Source organism: Jaculus jaculus, chromosome 9, assembly GCF_020740685.1.
Source record: "Jaculus jaculus isolate mJacJac1 chromosome 9, mJacJac1.mat.Y.cur, whole genome shotgun sequence".
NCBI classification, from domain to species: domain Eukaryota; kingdom Metazoa; phylum Chordata; class Mammalia; order Rodentia; family Dipodidae; genus Jaculus; species Jaculus jaculus.
The window spans coordinates 44,333,418-44,353,780 of record NC_059110.1 but is presented as its reverse complement, the minus strand read 5'-3'; the positions used below and the strand labels follow the sequence as shown (position 1 = coordinate 44,353,780).

The 20,363-nt window shown below is 40.4% G+C and overlaps 1 protein-coding gene and 1 non-coding gene across 2 annotated transcripts in view; one reads left to right on the top strand and one right to left on the bottom strand.

Annotated features, from left to right (window-relative positions):
• The window catches only part of Serinc1 (serine incorporator 1), a 35,710-nt gene extending 16,664 nt beyond the window's left edge, over positions 1–19,046 (bottom strand). Inside the window, exons 1-2 of the mRNA XM_004651233.3 lie at positions 18,887–19,046; positions 4,896–5,057 (exon numbers count right to left, since the gene is read on the bottom strand). Of these exons, the coding sequence (XP_004651290.1) occupies positions 4,896–5,057; positions 18,887–18,925 (201 nt within the window). The 5' untranslated portion in view covers positions 18,926–19,046. The remainder of the gene's footprint in view (positions 1–4,895; positions 5,058–18,886) is intronic.
• On the top strand, positions 3,180–3,307 carry LOC123463854. The gene has a single exon (XR_006639226.1). It is a non-coding gene; the product is annotated as a small nucleolar RNA SNORA28 (small nucleolar RNA).
• Positions 19,047–20,363: the final 1,317 nt, after the last annotated feature.

The following is a 20,363-nucleotide window of genomic DNA, read 5'->3' as shown; positions in this document are numbered from 1 at the left end:
CAAGAAACTCACCTTTCTACAAAGGATGGACACTATCTTAGGGTGAAAGGTTGGAAAATGGTGTTTCAAGCACATGAGCCTAGAAAACAAGCGGGGGTTGCAATTCTAATATCTGACAAGGTAGACTTCAGTCCAACATTAGTTAGGAAAGATAAGGAAGGTCACTTTATATTGATTAAACGCATGCTCCAACAGGAGGACACTGCAATCTTAAACATATATGCACCTAACATGGGGGCTCCCAACTTCATTAGACAAATGCTATTAGAACTAAGGCCACAGATTACACCAAACACAGTGGTAGTGGGTGACTTCAACACCCAATCTCAATTGACAGGTCATCCCCACAAAAAATAAACAGAAAGTCATCTGGGTAAAATGAGGTCATAGAAGAAATGGACCTAACAGATATATACAGGACATTTCATCCAAATGCTGCAGAATACATATTCTTTTTAGTAGCACATGGAACATTCTCTAAAATAGACCATATATTAGGACACAAAACAAATCTTAACAAATTCAGGAAAACTGAAATAATTCCTTGCAATCTATCTGACCACAATGGAATCAAACTACAAATCAATAGCAAGAAAAGTTATAGAGCATACACAAAATCATGGAAACTAAACAATACACTACTAAATGATGAATGCGTCAATGAAATCAAGAAGGAAATAAAAAAATTCCGAGTCAAATGATAATAAGAACACAACATACCAAAAGCTTTGGGACACAATGAAAGCAGTTCTAAGAGGTAAATTTATAGCTTTAAGTGCTTATATAAAGAAATTAGAAGGGTCACAAGTATAAACAACCTAATGCTTCACCTTAAAGACTTGGAAAAAGAAGAACAAGGCAAACCAAAAATCAGTAGATGGGAAGAAATAATAAAGATTAGGGCAGAAACTAATGAAATAGAAAACAAAACAAAACAAAAAAATCCAAAGATCAATGAAACAAAGAGTTGGTTTATTGGAAGGATAAATAAGATTGATAAACCCTTAGCAAATCTGACCAAAAGAAAAGACACAAATTAATAAAATTAGAAGCCGGGGGTGGTGGCGCATGCCTTTAATCCCAGCACCCGGAAGGCAGGGATAGGAGGATTGCTGTGAGTTTGAGGCCACCCTGAGACTTCATAGTGAATTCCAGGTCAGCCTGGGCTAGAGTGAGTCCCTACCTCGAAAAACCAAAAAAATAAAATTAGAGATGAAAAAGGCAACATCACAACAGATAGCAGAGAAATTCAAAAAAGCATAGGGACATACTATAAAAACATATACTCCACCAAGTATGAAAATCTGAAAGAAATGGATGATTTCCTTGATTTTTATGGCCTACCTATATTAAATCAAGATGAAATTAATCACTTAAATAGACCTATAACAAGTATGGAGATCCAAGCAGTTATCAAAAATCTCCCAAATAAAAATGTCCAGGCCCAGATGGAGTCAGTGCTGAATTTTACCAGACCTCAGAGAAGAACTAACACCATTGCTTCTTAAGCTTTTCCATAAAATAGAAAAAGAAGGAACCCTACCAAGCTCCTTCTATGAAGCCAGCATCACCCTGATACCAAAGCCAGGCAAAGATAGAACAAAAAAAAAGAAAATTACAGACCTATCTCCCTCATGAACATAGATGCAAAAATTCTCAACAAAATATTGGCAAATGGAAAGAATATATCAGAAAGATCTTTCATCCCAACCAGGTAGGCTTTACGCAGAGATGCAGAGATGGTTCAACATACGCAAATTGATAAATGTAATACATTATATAAATGGACTGGAAGACAAAAATCACATGATTATCTCATTAGATGCAGAGAAAACATTTGACAAAGTCCAACATCCCTTCATCATAAAAGTCTTACAGAGACTGGGAACAGAAGGAATATATCTCAGTATAATAAAGGCTATTAATGACAAGCCTAAAGTCAACATTTTACTAAATGGGGAAAAACTGGAGGCTTTTCCACTAAAACCAGGCACAAGACAAGGTTGTCAACTGTCCCCACTTTTATTTAATAAAGTACTGGAAGTCTTAGCCATAGCAATAAGGCAAGAGATACACACATAAAAGAGGTACAAATTGGAAAGGAAGAGATCAAGTTATCATTATTTGCAGATGATATGACTGTATACATAAAGTACCCTGAAGACTCTACCAGCAAACTGTTAAAGCTGATAAACACCTACAGCCATGTAGCAGGATACAAACCACACAGAAATCAGTACCCTCCATATATGCTAACAACAAACACACAGAGGATGAAACCAGAGAATCACTCCCATTCACAACTGCATCAAAAAAAGTACCTTGGAATGTACCTAACTAAGGAAGTAAAGGATTTCTACAATGAAAACTTTAAAACACTCAAGTGAAAAATTGCAGAAGACACTAGGGAATGGAAAAACATCCCTTGTTCCTGGATAGGAAGAATCAATATTGTGAAAATAGCAATCTTACCCCCAAAAATCTACATATCTAATACAATCCCCATCAAAATTCCAGTGACATTCTTCACAATCCAAAAATTCATGTGGAATCATAAAAAACCTCGAATATCTAAAACAATACTAAGCAACCAAAGTAAGGCTGGTGGTATCACCATACCTGATTGTAACCTATACTACAGAGCCACAGTACCAATAACAACATGGTACTGGCACAAAAGCAGACATGTAGATCAATGGAACAGAATAGAGGACCCAGATGTTAAGTCCAGGTAGCTATAGCCACCTGGTATTCGATAAAAATGCCAAACATACTCAGTGGAGAAAAGATAGCCTCTTCAGGAAATGGTGCTGGGAAAACTGGATATGTATCTGTAGAAGGATGAAAATGGATTCTTCTTTCTCTCCATGTACAAGAATTAAGTCCAAATGTATTAAAGACCTTAACATCAGATCTGAAACTCTGAAAACTGCTAGAGGAAAAAGTCGGGGAAACCCTTCAACATATTGGTTTTGGCAAAGACTTTCTGAATATAACCCCAATTGCTAGGGCAATAAAACCACAGATTAACCACTGAGACCTCATGAAATTACAAAGATTTTGTACTGCAAAGGACACTGTGAGTAAAACAAAGAGGCAACCTAGAGAATGGGAAAAAATCTTTGCCAGCTCTATATCTGACAGAGGATTAATATCTAGGATAAACAAAGAACTCAAGAAAGTAAATAATAAGAAATCAAACAATCAAAACTGTCTGACACAATCTGAGCTTGCTATAGAAAGAAAGTCTAACCTATTCCGGTGTTCTCTTCTCCGTGAGACAACCCGTTATATAGACTTAAACAATAATCTTTTGGAGAAGGTTTCTAGGTATGGTCTTGTTCCAACCCAGGCTGACCTATTCTTTCTTACTTGGGAGAGAAAAAATGGTTGTGCCAGGGACCCCAACCACTGCAGTCAAACTCCATATGCATGCATCACATGTGCATCTGGTTTCCATGGTTCTGAGCATTCAAACCTGGGTCCTTAGGCATCCTAAGCAACTGTTAATCCATCTCTCCAGTCCCCCCTCCTTTTTTTTTTCCTGAGGTAGGGTCTTACTCTAGCCCAGTCTAACCTAGAATGCACTATATAGTCTCAGTGTGGCCTTGAACTCACAGTGATCCTCCTACCTCTGCCTCCCAAGTACTGGGATTAAAGGTGTGCAACACCGCCCGCCAGAAGGCCATCTGGTCATTTGATATATTAATGTAAATTTACTGAGGATATGTCTGATTTTTGTGGTAAAATCTTTTTCTCTCTGAATGTAATTGGGAGGTTTTTTTAGTACCTAAAAAGTAGTTATATTCAGGGTAAGAGAAAGAAAGCAGACTCTTCAGAGGTGGGGTTTCCAGAATTGGAAAAACCCCTTCCTGAGTATAATTCTAAAGGGCATTTGTTGTATGGATTTTTCTGAGGTTTATGGTACAGGAATGTAGGATTTATTTCTTCTTAAAATTTCATTTTTATTTATTACAGCCAGAGAATGGGCATGCCAGGGCTTCTAGCAACAACTCCGAACTCCAGATGCATGTGCCACCATGTGTATCTGGCTTACGTGGGTCCTGAAGAATTGAACCTTGTATCATTAGGCTTCGATGGCATTCGCCTTAATGGCAAAGCCATCATCTCTCCAGCCCTAGGGTTGTTTTTTTTTTTTTTTTTTTGAGGTAGTATCTCACTCTAGCCCAAGCTGACCTAAAACTCACAGTAATCTTTCTACTTCCTCCCAAATGAACCATCATGCCTTGGCTAGGAGGGTAGAATTTTTAATGTCTTGATAAGTGGTAATACATAAATCATGAAACCAAATTTACCTCATTTTTCTTTCTTTGTAAAATAAAAAAGAAATCAAACAAGCCAATTAAAAAATGGGCTATAGAACTAAATAGAGAGTTCTCAAAAGAAGAAATATGGATGGCATATAAGCATCTGAAAAATGTTCTACATCCCTAGTCATTAGGGAAATGCAGATTAAAACTATATCGAGATTCCATCTCACTCCTGTCAGATTGGCTACCATCTTGAAAACAAATGTTCATAAAATGCTGGGAGGAACCCTTCTCTACTGTTGGTGGGAATGCAATCTGGTCCAGTCACTGTGGAAATCAGTGTGGAGGTTCCTAAGACAGCTAAAAATTGATCTACCATATTACCCAGCTATAGCACTCCTAGGCATATATCCTAAGGAAATCATCTCATTACCTTAGAGACACTTGCTCAACCATGTTTATTGCTGCTCAATTCACAATAACTGGGAAATGGAATCAGTCTAGATGTCCCTCAACTGATAAGTGGATAACAAAGATATGGCACATTTAAACCCCCAAAATTGTTTTTATGTATATCCTACAATAAGAGTTCAATAAGCAAAAGTCAAACAAACAAAAACTAACCTTATTTAGTTGTTCTTCCATTCCCGGTATCAGCATCACACAGGCTACACATACGCCAACAAACAAGAAAAGTGCATAGATCAATCTAGTCACTGTAGAGTTGTTTCCACTAGGGCAACACCGGCACAGCAAGCATGGGGCACTGCCACACAAACATGGGATCTAGGAAGAACATTATGGAAAATTAGTATTGTTTTAATCTCATAGAATTAAAATTTACATTCCATTTACTATAAAACAGAAGGGAAAGGAGATTGAAACTAATTCAATGGAACAAAAAGTATCTCGTTCATATATAATCTACAAACTATAAAAGTAACATGCATAAGGATGAGAAAATTAAAGCAAAGAGAAAAAGTTCTTGTCCTCTACACCAAGTAAAATTTCTTAAAAATAACAAAAGAGAATGTGATGCTTAATTTCTGGTAGTCAACCTGACAGGATTTAAAATCACTATGGAAACAAACTAATGTTAATGTAAAGTCAGCTTTATGTTGCCAGGATGAACTTTCAAACCAGGCACAGTTTATGAGAAGGAATTAGTGAAGCTAACAGATCCAGGGGAGGTTCCATCATTGAGTAAGAAGCTGGCCTCCTTTTACAGGTTGGCACAGAGAAAAAATACCACCACCAGTACCACAAAGCAAGCAACCAGTAACCCCAGCAGAGCTTAAGTACTCTGCAATACCTTTAAGATGGAATTCAGATCTGCCCCCAGTAATACTTTAGGGCTGGACCCCAAAATCTGCTCACAGTGACACCTCCTCCAGCCAGGCAGCTGGAGATCTGAATTGCAAGCTTTAACAAACTCCTGGATTTTTGGGAGACATCATTCAAACTGTATCAGGGATTTTCTCGCTTAGGTTTATTGAGGTGGAAAGACCCACCCTAACAATGGGAAGCACCATTCCAGAGGCTAGAGGTCCAGGCAAGTATAAAAAGCCAACCTAGTTGAGCACCAACATTCATCACTCTGCTTCCTCACAATGGACTGAATGTGACCAGTTGCCTCAAATTCCTGCTGGCACACCTTCCATGCCATGAACCATTAGAACTTCAAACTGTAAGCAAAATTAACCCTTAAGCTGCTTCTTGTCAGGTATTTGGTCACAACAAAAAGAAATGAACTACTACAAAGAAAAATAACCAGCAGCAAGCAATATTTAGCTAAGACACAGAATATTATTGAGCATCACAGATACTAAGCCAATGTCCAGCCCTGTCTGTTAGTTCCCAGAGATGTTAATGGAATGTCCACTTGATTCTGTGACTTCTCAATGCCAGATGTGGAAGGGAAACAAAAAGAAGTCAATTGTCATCCTTATCATTTTCCTCTTCTGACTTGATGGCAATTTAAGAGGTGGAACCTTGATGGAAGAGGTGTGTTAGTTCTAATTCTTTTCCAGTGCTCCTGCTACTTTCTGCAGTGGCAAAAAGTGATGTCCAGCCTCTGATCTACCATCGTTTCGCTGACATCATGAAACTTCTTCTTGAGACTATAAGCCAAAATAAACCCTTTTCGCTGACCAGGTGCTTCTGGTTGGGTAGTTTCTCACAGCAATGAAAAGGTAAGTATAACAGGAAGTAAAGGCAGCTGGAGTTCCTGGAAGGAACCTAGAATCCTGTAGAGGACACAGGAAGAGGGACAGTACAGTGGATGCTGCTGAACATTGGTTAGCATGTTCATTTGAATAAATTACTCCAGGAGGTTGTGGGTATCTGATATAGTTCCACCACCAAGAGTGGTAAAGTCTTGCAATCCATGAAGCAGTGGGTAGTAAAACACTGATATTGGAATTACTTAGCTAAAATAACAGGCAGCACTCATTTCACTTACAAAGCTTAGCAGACAACATCAGAAAGAGAAAAATTTATGTAAGTAATTCAACTGTGGCCAAAAACAAAGGATATGAACATTTTTAGCATGTAAGCACATCCAGCCATCATCAAAGTAAAAATTACATCTGACACATAATAGAGAACTGGAAGGCATGTGTGGTGGTGGTTTGAATCAGCTGCCCTCCATAAACTCATGTGTTTTGAGTACTTGGCCCCCTAAGGCAATTTGGGAGGTGGAGCCTTGTGTTGTTGGGGGTATGCTTAGAGGTACTGCGGCCAGCTCCCCCTTGCCAGAGTTTAGCTCACTATGTTGCTGCTGTTTTCTACCTGTTGTGACATAAGTAATGTCCAGCTTCTGCTCATACCACGCTTTTTCTTGCCATCATGAAATGAAGATTCTCCTCCAGATTGTAAGCCAAAATAAAGCTTTCCTCCCATCGGCTCTTTGTTCTAGCAACATGAAGGTATTAAAGAAGCAGGAAAACACAATCCATAATAGACAACTGAGATTATTTATAAACAGGAATTAAAATACCAACCTGCAAGACCCAGCAGAGGGAGACTATTGAATCTGAAGAAACAGACACAGAAATGATTCAAAATGAGAAACAGAGAACAAGGGATCAGTGTGAGACAACTTCAAGAAGCTTAATGAAGTGAAATTAGAGTTCCTGAAGGGCCAAAGGAAGAAGAGGGTCCTATGCATGAGTGGATAACACTGCTCCCAGACACCATAGGTCATTAAGCAAAAATCTCAGTGCTGGTTGTGAAATATCTCCCTATAAGTTGTGGGGAAAGGTAGTCCCAGATGCCTCCAAAACAAGGCCATTGTCTCTTCCCTTGGTTGTCACCAGAACTAATTAATTAGTAAGACCCTGTTGCTTAAGATGACACACTTTGTTTGTAGGACATAAAAAAATTAAGTTGTAACTGTGCTGGAAGCTTCCTCCCTGCTGCCTAGCTTTCCAGGTAGGCTGCTGAGTGATAAAGTGTTATCAATGGGGCTGGAGAGATGGTTTAGTGGTTAAGCGCTTGCCTGTGAAGCCTAAGGACCCTAGTTCAAGGCTCGATTCCCCAGGACCCACGTTAGCCAGATGCAAAAAAAAATTTTTAAATATGTCATCAATGGTTTGATATAGCTGTGGACCTTCCAGAAACAAAACAAAAACAAAGCAAAACAGAAAAACATGAGCTAAAATTTCTGATACTAAATTTAAAGACATTTAAAAAAAGCAACAGGGAACAAAAATATTTTAAAAATTAGGAAATTTTTCGTTATGTCAAAAACAGCACTTTAAGAAGGATAATATCTTAACTAGGTGAGATTTAGTCTGGGAAAAATAAAAGCCTGGTTCAACTTGTGAAATCAATCAATGCCAGTTACCATACTGATAGATAAAAGAAAATCCACTATGCTCATTTCACTAAATGGAGAAAAGCCACTTTACAAGATCCAAGACCCTCTTGGCACCAAGGACTAGAACACAACGCTCCAGAGGGTAAAAGCCCTGCAGTTCTCATCTACACTGACTCTAAGTGCATTCCCACAATCTGAAAACCAGCAAGGAAGAGGACCCTCGCTGGTCTCTCATCCTCAGTTTTTCATCGAGGGGCTTAGCAACACACTGAGGCAGATCACAGGCGTTAAAACACTTCTGGGATGAATGAATGAATGACATAAAACTACTCCATTCACACTTAATACAAATACAATACATAAATCCCAAAGAAAATACACAAATACAACTATAATTAACAAGGTAGGTAATTAAGGTCACAGGATACAAAGCTAACATAAACATACAAAATACATTTCTTTTATACACATTATAAATTGAAATTGAATAAGTGAAAGTTATACTTAGGTATAAACCTAACAAAATATGTAAAGTAACTAATGCTGAAAACTACAAAATACTAATGAATGAAATAAAGGACAAATATAAATTCTAAGATATACCAGCTTTCTGACAAAAGCCAGTATTTTAAATATTTCAACGGTTTCCAAGTGATCTGTAGTTTCAGTCCAATTACAGTCTCAATCCCAAGACTAGTTTTATAGAATTAAACTAGCTGTTTAAAAGTTTATATGCAACTAGAATAGCTCGAACTGTTGAAAAGTATAAAGCTGGAAAACTCACCCTAAATTTTAATGACCAACTTTAAAACTACAGCAATCAGAAGAGATGGTACAGACAGGAGTAGGCAAATAGCAGATAGAACAGAATTTACAATAGTCTCATATAAACATACTCAGGTTTTTTTTTTTAAAAAGCAAAGATACTAAAGCAAATCAAGACCTAGTTTTAAATAAATGGTGTTAAAATAACTGAATATGTATTTTAAAAGGGAACCTTAAGCCATTTCCCAACGATGTATGAAAAGTAACTTAAAGGGGTTGGGGAGATGGCTCAGCACATAAGTGCCTGCTGAGCAAGCAAGAAGGCATGAGAAGGCCCAAGCCAGCTTGACTATGAAGCACCCTGCAAAAACCAAGTGTAATCACCAAGCATAACACTGGGTCTTTGGAAGCAGTGCTGGCTGGTCAGCCAGTCTGACCAAAAAACAGCAATTTTGGCTTCACAGACTCTGTCTCAAGGAAATAAAATAGAATAGCAAGAGGGGAGGGCATCCAATATTCTCCATAAGTACACACAGGGTAGGTGCCATCTGCACACCAAATGAATGGACCACACACACATAAATAAAAATGAAATTTAGCCACGCATTGTGGCACATGCTTTTAATTCCAGCACTCAGGAGGCAGAGACTGGAGGATCACCATGAGTTTGAAGCCAGACTGGGACTACAGTCAGTTCCAGGCAAGCCTGGGCGGAAAAAAGAAAAAGACAGAACACACACACACACAAAAAGGAAAATTTTAAAGTATCTTAAAATTTCCTAGTGATAATACAAAAAAAGAAGAAAAAACCCCACAAAACTGAGGAACTATTTCATTAATTTAAAGGCACCATGAAGATAATACTTATAAGTAAAGTATGTGATTAAGCATTTATATCCAAAATAGAAGGATACTCTCAAATCTCAATTAAGAAAACAGGCCAAGCAAGGGGGCATATGCCTGTAATCCCAGCACTTGGGAGGCAGAAGCAGAGGGATCACAAGTTAGAGGCTGGCCTTGATACAGCTGGGTGAGTCAGGGCTATGAAATGAAACACTTCCTAAAAAAAAAAAAGGTAAGGAAAGGAACCAGGCGTGGTGGAGGACACCTTTAATCCCAGCACTCAGGAGGCAGAGATAGGATCACCATGAGTTTGAGGCCATGAATTCCAGATCAGCCTGAGCTAGAGTGAGACTTTACCTCGAAAAAAAAAAAAAGTTAAGAAAAGGATAGAGAAGAAACACAACCAATCAAAAAATGGGCACATCATTTAAATATGTATTTTACCACAGAAGATACATGGATGGCAAAGCAGCACAATAAAAATCATTCAGTATCATTAATAGGAAAATGCCTATTAAAATATGAGACATGGCTACATACTTGTTAGAATGGCTAATGATAACTGCTGACAAGAACGCAAGACAACCAGAAGTTGGACTAATGTGCTGGTAGTAGTGAAAAATGACACAGCTATTTTAAAAAGCCATTTGATAGCTTCCTGCAAATGAAATGTACACATAACACATAATTCAAGGATCCCACCATTTACTCATGCGAAATAAGAACTTAAGTCTCACAGAAATGCTTTATGGAAATGCTTACTGAAACCTTAAAGGCTGAAGGACATGGCTCAGTAGGTAAAGTGCTTGCTTCTCAAGCATGAGGATTTGAGTAGAATCCTGAAACCTACAAAAATGCCAGGCATGGTGGTACACATATATATGGTACACATATAGCAAGCAGGAAGAGACAGGATTCTTACAGTTGACTGGCTAGCTAGCCTTACCTAATTAGTACACTACAGACCAATGAGAGACCCTGTCTCAAAGAAAGTGACAGGTGTTCCTAAAGATGATACCTAAGGTCCTCTGACATCCAAATGCATATGCATACATGTACATATGTACATACATACAAATGCCCCTCCACTGGTAAATGGATAAGACAGACTGTGGTACATTCAAATAGTGGTATGTTGCTCAATAAAAATGAACAGACTAAGGGCTGGAGAGATGGCTTAGTGGTTAAGGTGCTTGCCTGCGAGGCCAAAGGACCTTGGTTCAATTCCCCAGTACCCATGAAAGCCGGATGCACAAGGTGGCACATGCATCTGGAGTTTGTTTGCAGTGGCTGGAAGCCCTGGCGCTGCCCATTCTCTCTCTCTCTGCCTCTTTTCCTCTCTCAAATGAATATTTTTTCAAAAAAATGAGCAGACAAAAAGGTAGACACAGGCTATGTGTATTACTCCATCTACATGCATGATGTTCTACAAAGACACCATCCTACAGACAGAAAACACAGGCTGCCATGGAATTTCTTAACTTGATGACTGTTCTACAGTGGCTATGTGTCTCATGCACATTTGCCAAAACACATAATATTGTATTTTTCAGTTATACCTTTTAAAAAACAAAACAAACATAGGAAAACTAATACAGAAAGAAAGCCAAGAAAATAAAACAAAAAGATGTTCTCTGCTGGGCTGCAGCTGCAGAAGTGTGGGCAATTGCTACCCTTAAGATCTTCTCCCATAAATGCAGAGATCAAACTAGGATTTTTGAGGGAAAAAAAAAAAAAAGTTAACACTACATTTAAGTCCAGACATATCTAATTAACTTAAAAGATAAATAAGAACTACTACTCCAGCAGAGGAAACAAGTCACCAACATATATGAAGAAGTGTGCTGGTGGAGATGGTCACAGACACCAAATTCTGAAAAGAATGTATACACTGTCTGCCAAGCCAACAGCCTCGAGTTTTTATTTTCAAATATGATCTCAAGAATTTTAGAACTCTCAAATATACTAGATGACAAGAACATATTGGACTCAATGGCATTAAAATTACAAAAGGAAATAGAAGAGGTCAACTTAAAAAAAGACTAAAGGATTAGTGTAAAGCTTTGAATCCACTTAAGTTTAGAGAAGTTCTTACACTGAAACATGAATTAGAATCATCTGAGAGTTTATTCCACATGGTGATCCTCAGCCAGTGTTCCCAGTCAGTTTCTAGGTCTCCTGACAACAGGGTTGTCAAGAAACACACTTTAAAACAGCTGGTATGGGGATATGGATATAAAACATAATGACAAAATAAAAATAATAGTATAAGCCGGGCATGGTGGCGCACGCCTTTAATCCCAGCACTCGGGAGGCAGAGGTAGGAGGATTGCCATGAGTTCAAGGCCACCCTGAGATGACAGTTAATTCCAGGTCAGCCTGGACCAGAGTGAGACCCTACCTCGAAAAACCAAAAAAAAAAATAAATAAATAAATAAATAATAATAGTATAAAGAGCTGCTGGTACAAGATGTTAAATAAACTATAAATATGAATTTACTTATTTATGCTCCTGCTAGAGACCTCAGTATAAGGAAAGATAAAGGAATATTTTTAAAGGAATACAACTAAAACATACAACTGGAATAAAATCAGAAAGCAGAACTAGAAAATGGTCAACTACTGTAGGGTAAGAGAACTGAATCCAAAGCATCAAAGAACAACAACAACAGGGGAAGAGATTAAATGAAGGAAAGGTAGAGGGAAAATCTAAGAGGATATAAATAAGTCATATGGAAACCTATTTTGACAATGGAACACCCAGAAGACATAGATTGTTACTAGAAAATTTTCAGCACCAGGGATGGGATACCTCCCAGTGAGTTGTTAGAAAAGGAGGTCCCTGATGTCCCCAAACATTATAGGCCATTGCTGAGGCTCTTGGTTTCCCATCAGGAACAGATGGTAAGACCCTATTGCTGAAGACTCCACATACTTGGACTGCAAGGTCACTGAGAAATCCTGCTGGAGCTGAGCTAAAAACCTTTTCAATGTAGACCAGCTGACAGAAAGCTGGAAAAAGCTATGCTGCATGAAGTTCAATGGAAGAGAAAAATCACAGTGAAGATACTCAACAGTGGACACAGCAAGCTTAAATTTGGCCAGCCAGGCAAAATGAGCCAACGGGTGCCATAGTGGCATGTCTGTTATAGGGGAAACCAAATGCTCTCCAATTGGACTGGAGGGCTGCTCCATGGGAGGGAATATGTGCCTGATACTAAAAACCTACAACAGGGGTAGTCATGAGCCCTAGGGGTGTAATGTCTGCTGGTGCCTGGCTAAATATATATACTATGCTCACCAAACTGCCCAGTAAGCACTTAATGTTCATAACCATATATTAATGTTACTTTTGGTTGGAAAAGCTTCTCTTTTCAGATGGCAGTGACCTTGGGATGACTCAGAAAGCACCATGGTGCTGAGAAGCAACACAGACAGGAGTGCTAAGCACTGAAATATTCTCTATCACATCTTCCAAGGCCCAGGGTCCACGATGGAAAAGGTGGTGAAAGAATTAAGAGCCAAAAGGGTAGGACTCCTTACAATGTGCTCCTCCAGACACAAAATGCCCTGGATATCCATGACCTCACAGTGCCTGACACTACCTACATAAGACCATCATAATAGGAGGAAAAGATGATGACACCAAAATAAGAGAGAGACTGATTGAGAGGGGAAGGGGATATGATGGAGTTTCAAAGGGGACAGGGGGGGAAATTACCATGGATTATTGTCTACAATTATGGAAGTTATCAATTAAAAAAAACCTCTAAAAAGAACAACAAGGTATGCTGAGCAGGATCCCCAAGCAGATCAGGAACTGGTGGCACCTCTCTAAGTGACACTGAAGGTAAAGGTAAAGGCAGGATGAGGCTGAATGTCCACAAAAAGCAGGTAAACTGGGATGGCTCAAAAGGCACCATAGTGCTAAGAAGTAGTTACAGAGGAGTGTTCTGCTGGGGCATCTCCATCACACCTTCCAAATCTCAGGAAAGAATGTACGAGGCAAATAAGGGTAAAACTGCTTACAATGCAATCGTAGAGTCATAAAATGACCTCACAGTGGCTTGTACTAAAAGACCCTCATAATAGAAGGAAAAGATGATGACATCAAAATAAAAGAGAGACTACTTGAAACAGGGAGGGAATATCATGGTTTATGGTCTATAATTATGGAAGTTGTCAACAACAACAACAACAACAACAAAAGCAGGTAAGACAACAGATTCCATTCCATTACTTGCGCCAGTCAACAGAAGATAACACAGGGACAGGAGAACACAGAGTAGAGCTGACAGTAGGGGTAGACCAGTGACTACACATGTTCAAACTTGATGTGCTAAATGAAGACCCCACCACACTCAGCTCCTAAAATGCAGGTATCCTTCCCAGGCAGGAAGCTGCAAGTGTCTCCTGGATCTATCAACAGCCAAAGATAAATACTTGCACACTATTTCTGCAATGGAATGACCCTAGATATTTTCATTATAAAGTCTCACTTGACAGACCTTACAGAACTGTTCTGTGTTCCACTCCTAAATACTCCAGGGAAACTCTAATATGAATGAAACTAGGTATGAAAACATGAATGAAACAAACAAGAGAGAAATGAAAGCAATAGAAACCTCTTATTTATTTACTTGAGAGAGAAAGAAAGAGGCAAAGAGAGGGTGGGTACGTCAGGGCCTCCAGCCACTGCAAATGAACTCCAGATACATGCACCTCCTGTGTATCTGGCTTACGTGAGTCTTGGAGAGTCAAAATGAGGTCCTGTGGCTTTGCAGGCAAACACTATGACCGCTAAGCCATCTCTCCAGCCCAAACCTCTTATTTTTACTATACTGATGCTGGGATTCAAAGCTGAATTCTAACCTACTCTGCACCTGCCTTGCTGGCATGTTGTTAATTTTCAACAGTAGATACATTTTGTCCATCTTATAGCTGCTATCTTCATATATTTTCTGCTACTGCTTTCCTTTGAAGCTTACATGTTACCTGCTTTACTAATAGGCATCATCATGCCACCACCACATGTGGTATCAGCAACTATTATTTCCCCTCTGCTCTTTCCCTGTGTAAGTTCAATACTCATTCATTTATATTTAAACTCCTTTGAAGACTAGCCTTTATAAACAACCCCCAGAAGTGCTTTCTTTAAGTTCTTTAATAAATTACCTACTACTTGAACTTTTTACCTATAACCCTGCAAGAAAACAGATGTACTTTCCCTAATAAAAGTAAAGCTCCCTCTCAGTTGTAAAGTTGAACACTTACAAACACTGGTTGAGATCATGTTTTTTTGGTCAGTATCCCATAAATCACTCTCAGGTAAATGCTGGGGGTCCCTCTTCTGCAGTAGTTACAAAGAAGAAAGTCTTGGTAATTAAAGGTGTAATATGAGCAGGGTTAAAAAAACTCAACACAAGTTCCAAAAACAATCAGGGGAATTTCTAAGTTAGTAGTACAGGCAGACAATGAGACAGAAGATAGAAAACATTTTAGTCCAAAAAGCACAGTATTTGAATAGAAAAATTAGATAAAGGTGGGGGGAAATGTCAATCAGCTGGTGGAGTAGAGGTGGGCAAGGCCACACAGAAAAGGTTTCTAAAATGACTTCACAATCTCCAATAGCAACAATACAAGTCAAATTTCTAAGATGATGACGTCTACCTTTAAATCGCACACTTAACCAAAGTAAATTTCTTATGCTCTTTTCTCAAGGAGCAACACACCAAAACCTTAGATCAAGAAAGAGAAAATGTCACTAAAAATTTAACTAAGGGCCAGGCATGGTGGTGAATACCTTTAAGCCCAGCACTTAGGAGGCAGAGGTAGGAGGGTCGCCATGAGTTCAAGGCCACCCTTGAGAATACCTAGTGAATTCCAGGTCAGCCTGGGCTCGAGTGAGACCCTACCTCAAAAACAAACAAACTAAAGAATTTACTCAAGGGCTGGAGATATGGTTTAGTGGCCAAGGCACTTGCCTGTGAAGCCTAAGGACTCATGTTTGACTCTTCAGATCCCATATAAGCCAGACACACAAAGGTGAGTGCAAGGTCACAGATGCCCACTAGGTGGCATAGGCATCTGGAGTTTGATTGCAGGGGTTGAGGCCCTTGCATGCCAATTCTCTCTCTCCCTATTATGTGTGCATGTACATGCATATGTGTCCTCACAGTGCGCAACACACTTGTTTATGCATGCATGTGTGTGTGTGCACATGTGCCCTCACAGTACTCTACACACTTGCTTACAAGTCATTGCTTGCCTGTGCAGGCCACTCTTCGACCAGGTCTTGTTTTTGAGCCAGAGCCTCTTTTCACTAATTCCAGAGCTTGGGAGTCTCTGCTCCTCTGCAGGACTGGGTTTATAGGAGTGAGTGGCCAGGCCCAGCTGTTTTATGTAGGATCTAAAGATTTGAACTCAGGCAGTCTAGGTCCTTCTTGGGCCCTCATGCTTGCACAAAAATCATACAGTTCAGCCATCTCTACAACCCTGAAACTTTTGTTTTCTACAATCTATTTTCTTACACAAGATTTTTCAGCCACACCATTACAAACATTTTGGACAAAACAATTCTTTGTGGTTGGGGGTTGCCTACTCACCACAGAATACTTAACAATACCCCAGAAGTATTATGCGCTCCTAGAACACCTAGTCCAAGATATAACAAAATATCCACAGATAGTGCCAAATATCCTGGGTTGGGACTGGTGAACTCTTGCCAAGATGAAGTCCATTGCTGTAGGATCATCTCCTTGGAAAGTCTTTTAATGAAACATCTTGGAAAATGCTTACTTAATATTCATCAGTTCCTTACTTTTACTTTTTCTTTTGAGTTAGAGATAAGATTTAATGCCTAGCTTAATACATGCTTGTTGCATTTTAAAGTTTTCTGGGAAAGTATTTTGCCTATGTGTTTATTTGTACACATGCACAGAAAGAGAAATGTCACTGGTGGGATGGGGGCATTTTTAGTTTCTTTATTAAAAATACATTTGAGAGAGAAAGAAGGAGGGAGGGAAGGAAGGAGGGAGGGGAGAGGGAGAGGGGGGGGGAGAGAGAGAGAAATGGGCATGCCAGGGCCTCCAGCTACTGCAAAGGAACTCCAGATGCATGCGTCCCTTGTTCATCTGGTGTGCACGGGTCCTGGGGAATTGAAATGGGATTCTTTGGCTTTGCAGGCAAGCGACTTAAACCGCTAAGCCATCTCTACAGCCCTTTTTACTTTCTTTATTCTCTTCATTGATTAACCTTTCATAGCAACCATGCATATCAAAAAGGTCACTATTAAAAAACAACTGAGCAGAGGTTTGAACAGAATTGGACCTTAGGAACTCAAAGTTCACTATTTTTGTCCTTTCTATGTGTCTTGTTCAACTCTATTCACTAGCACCAAGGTTGATATCAGGTTGGGTTGCTTAAAAAAGCATTTACAAGTTAGTGACTGGTAAAACTGTAGATCTAGGCTTGGGAGAGTCCTCCAGAGATGCTTACATGTCAGTTTTCTTTTTAACCCTTTCTTTTCCTAGTTTGGTTAGATTCTATACTATTTCATAAGAAAGAAAAAAGTGTTACTAAATTTGACAGAGATTGCAAAAACCTTGGGGAAAAAGTGAGCGTTTTAGAACTTCCTACATTGCTGGATCTCTCTTAAATGATCTGAATGGTACTTTGGAAAATTTAAATGCATTTTATTTTCATCAAAGCTTCTAAGTATATGAGCATTTTAAGTGTTAGGAGTGGGGAAGAAATGAATTTGTATATCACAAGGCAAATTCAACTTCATTGCTATACACATGCAGCAGGATTGAGTTAATTTAAAAATACTGAGACGGAAGGAAGGAGAAAGGACGATTCAAACTACACAGCCACATTGACCTAGAATCAGTGAACAACCTTGGCCACCACCTTCTGTGCCAGAAATCTAAGCACTGGCAGGTAAGAAAAATGCTTAACTGTTATGATCTTTGCAATGTCCCTAGATATTAACAGAGTGGCTAAAAGCAGTGCCAGTTTCACCAAAGATATTCTTCTAGTGAACTAAGTGGCTAAGTGCAATACATGGTATAAAACACTAGTAAGAATATATATCTTCCATGGTGTTCTCCAAAGCTATTTCCTTCCTAACTTAATATATATATACAAAAAAAAATCCTTCAGACAATAACACTGCCCTAGAGACCAAAAAAAAAAAAAAAAAAAAAGTTTGCTTATTGTGTAAAAGTCATCAGACTCTTAATATCTTACTGCAGTTGAGTAAATTTCCATAGCCAACTGCAAGAAGAAACGGAAAGGTGGCAGAAGTAACAGCTTACGCTTATTACTTGATGAAACTTGAATGTGTGTATTTCAAGATGACGCAAAGCGTTCTTGCAAAGAGGCCATGTATATATAAATCAGCCACTGTGTTGGTGAATGTGCACATAATGGAATCATTTAGGGAGGCAGACAATTGTACGTGCAGTTTAGAAACCACAGAAAGAAAGAATATTTGAACCCAAATACCTCACCCAAAGACCCCCTGTTTTGGAGGGAAGGGAAAGAATATGTTAATTAAACTAAGATTATTTCTGCCATCTGGATTAAGAGGTCTTGCTGATATAGTAGAGCTAGTTTTACTCTACTGTGTATCTAATGAAAATAAATCACACCCTTCATAAAGTGGCAATTTCCGATTGCACACGCGTGCTTTAGGTCAAAAGATTCCAAATACCACACACCCCAACAGCTTTCCTGGATAATTCCTTAAAGCAGTAAAGCCGAAGAACCTAGTGGCGAAGCTGTCTATTTCCAAATGTCGAGTCCCCTACATCGACGTCGCTCGCAGGCTGTCCCACATCTCCTGCACGTCCTCCCCGCGCGCTGCGCGTGGAACAAAGAGGCCCCCAGGGACGGCGGTGCCGCAGTGCGCGGTCGCGGCGCAGGGCGACGAGGAACCACGGGCCGCCCCACTGACCCACCGGACAGAGCCCGGCAGTGCGGGGACAGCCGGGAGGGCGCGAGAGAAGAGGACAGCACAGGGCGCGGCTGCGCTACGGTGGAGGGCCTGCCACCCCGCTCCTCCCCCGGGCTTCCGGGCCCCAGGCTGCGCGGGGCGCGGCGGGTCTCCACTCAGCTCGGAGGAAGCCCGCCAGGCTCCCCGCCGCCCGCCCGCCTGCATCCCCTGGCCGCCAAGGCCACGTACCCAGCTCGCCACGGAGCACAGCCCCAGCACGCTCCCCATCTCCACGACGTCGCAAGACCGGCGCAGGCCAAGATGGAGACAGTTTCTTCCTGGCTTTTCTGGGCTTATTTACAATCCGGCAGACACTTCCGGCGGCGCAGAGCGCACCGCCCTCATTACGTCACTTCCGCCCGGGCTGCGGCGGGCGGAGCCTCGGTACTGCGCCTGCGCCTTCCTTGTTGGCAGTGCCGCGCTGCCCCTCCTCTGACAAGGACAGAAGGATGCAAGCAAAAATTCACTTTGGCCTGGTGTTGAAAGTGTAGGTGTAGGTCTTTAATCGCAGCCCTCGGGAGGCTAACGTGGGAGGATCACCATGAGTTCAAGGACACCCTGAGAGTACACAGTGAATTCCAGGACAGCCTGAGCTAGAGCTACCTCGGGGGTTAAAAAACCAAAAGCCACTAACTTTGGCTTAACATTTTGCAGAATTTGAACATGGGAAGAGCACAGAGCTATGCTGGTGGTTGACATTTGGCCCTATCCCGTGGGAATTCCTTCGCTTTTTGCTTTTTAGGGTTTAAGCTTTCTTGCTTCCATTTTAACCCCATTCCCCCCAGTTTTGCATTCGTTTTCCCCGGCTTTTGCATCCTTTTTACTGTTTGCCCATCTACTCCTGTAGCCACGGCCTAGGACACGTTTGAGTGGTATATTTATATTCATCCAGATGCTTTCAGCTCTGTTTCCTGCTGAGGCACATTTTAATGTCTTGTCTTATGAAAGTTTTACATAAAGCGTGCACGCCAAATGTTAAATTCACCAGGACATTAATTATTAAAAAGTACACATATTATTGAATGTCATTAGCCTTTGAGACATGGGATCATTGCTTAGATGATAATACATATTCTTGGGATGTTTACATGTAGAAATTTCAATTCTCAATTTTTATAATGATTGGTCTTTGAAACATTATTCTAGGAGAAGAGTTTGACATTGAAATAATTTCAACTTTGTTCATTGCCACTGTAGGAAAAAACCCCCACAGGGGGCCCCCACGCTCTGCCCGGATAAGGCAACACCCCAAATCACTCACGAGAAGCGGTCTTGATGCAAACTGCAAGAGGATTTTATTCCAAGCGCGCTGGGGCCCACAGTCGTACACCTCACAGGGGTAGAGGACTGCAGAGCCCCGAATGCAGGAACAGGATAGTTTTTATAGGGTTTCTAACAAAGCCTGTGCCTTAGACCAATCACTTTCTAATATTAGGAGCCCCGCAGGGTGTTAGCCAGTCAGTTTGTGCCACCCCATAGTTTCTAAGCCAATTAGTTTATGACCTTGGTGGTCAGCATTTGCGCAGGTCCTTGGGTGGGAGTAGCAGAGTGTGGTACCAGTCTCCTATGACCTTGGAGGTTAGCCTTTGTGCAATTCCTTAGTGGGGGTAGCAGAGTATGGTATCAGCCTCCTATGACCTTGGTGGTCTGAGGCAGGCTGTTACAG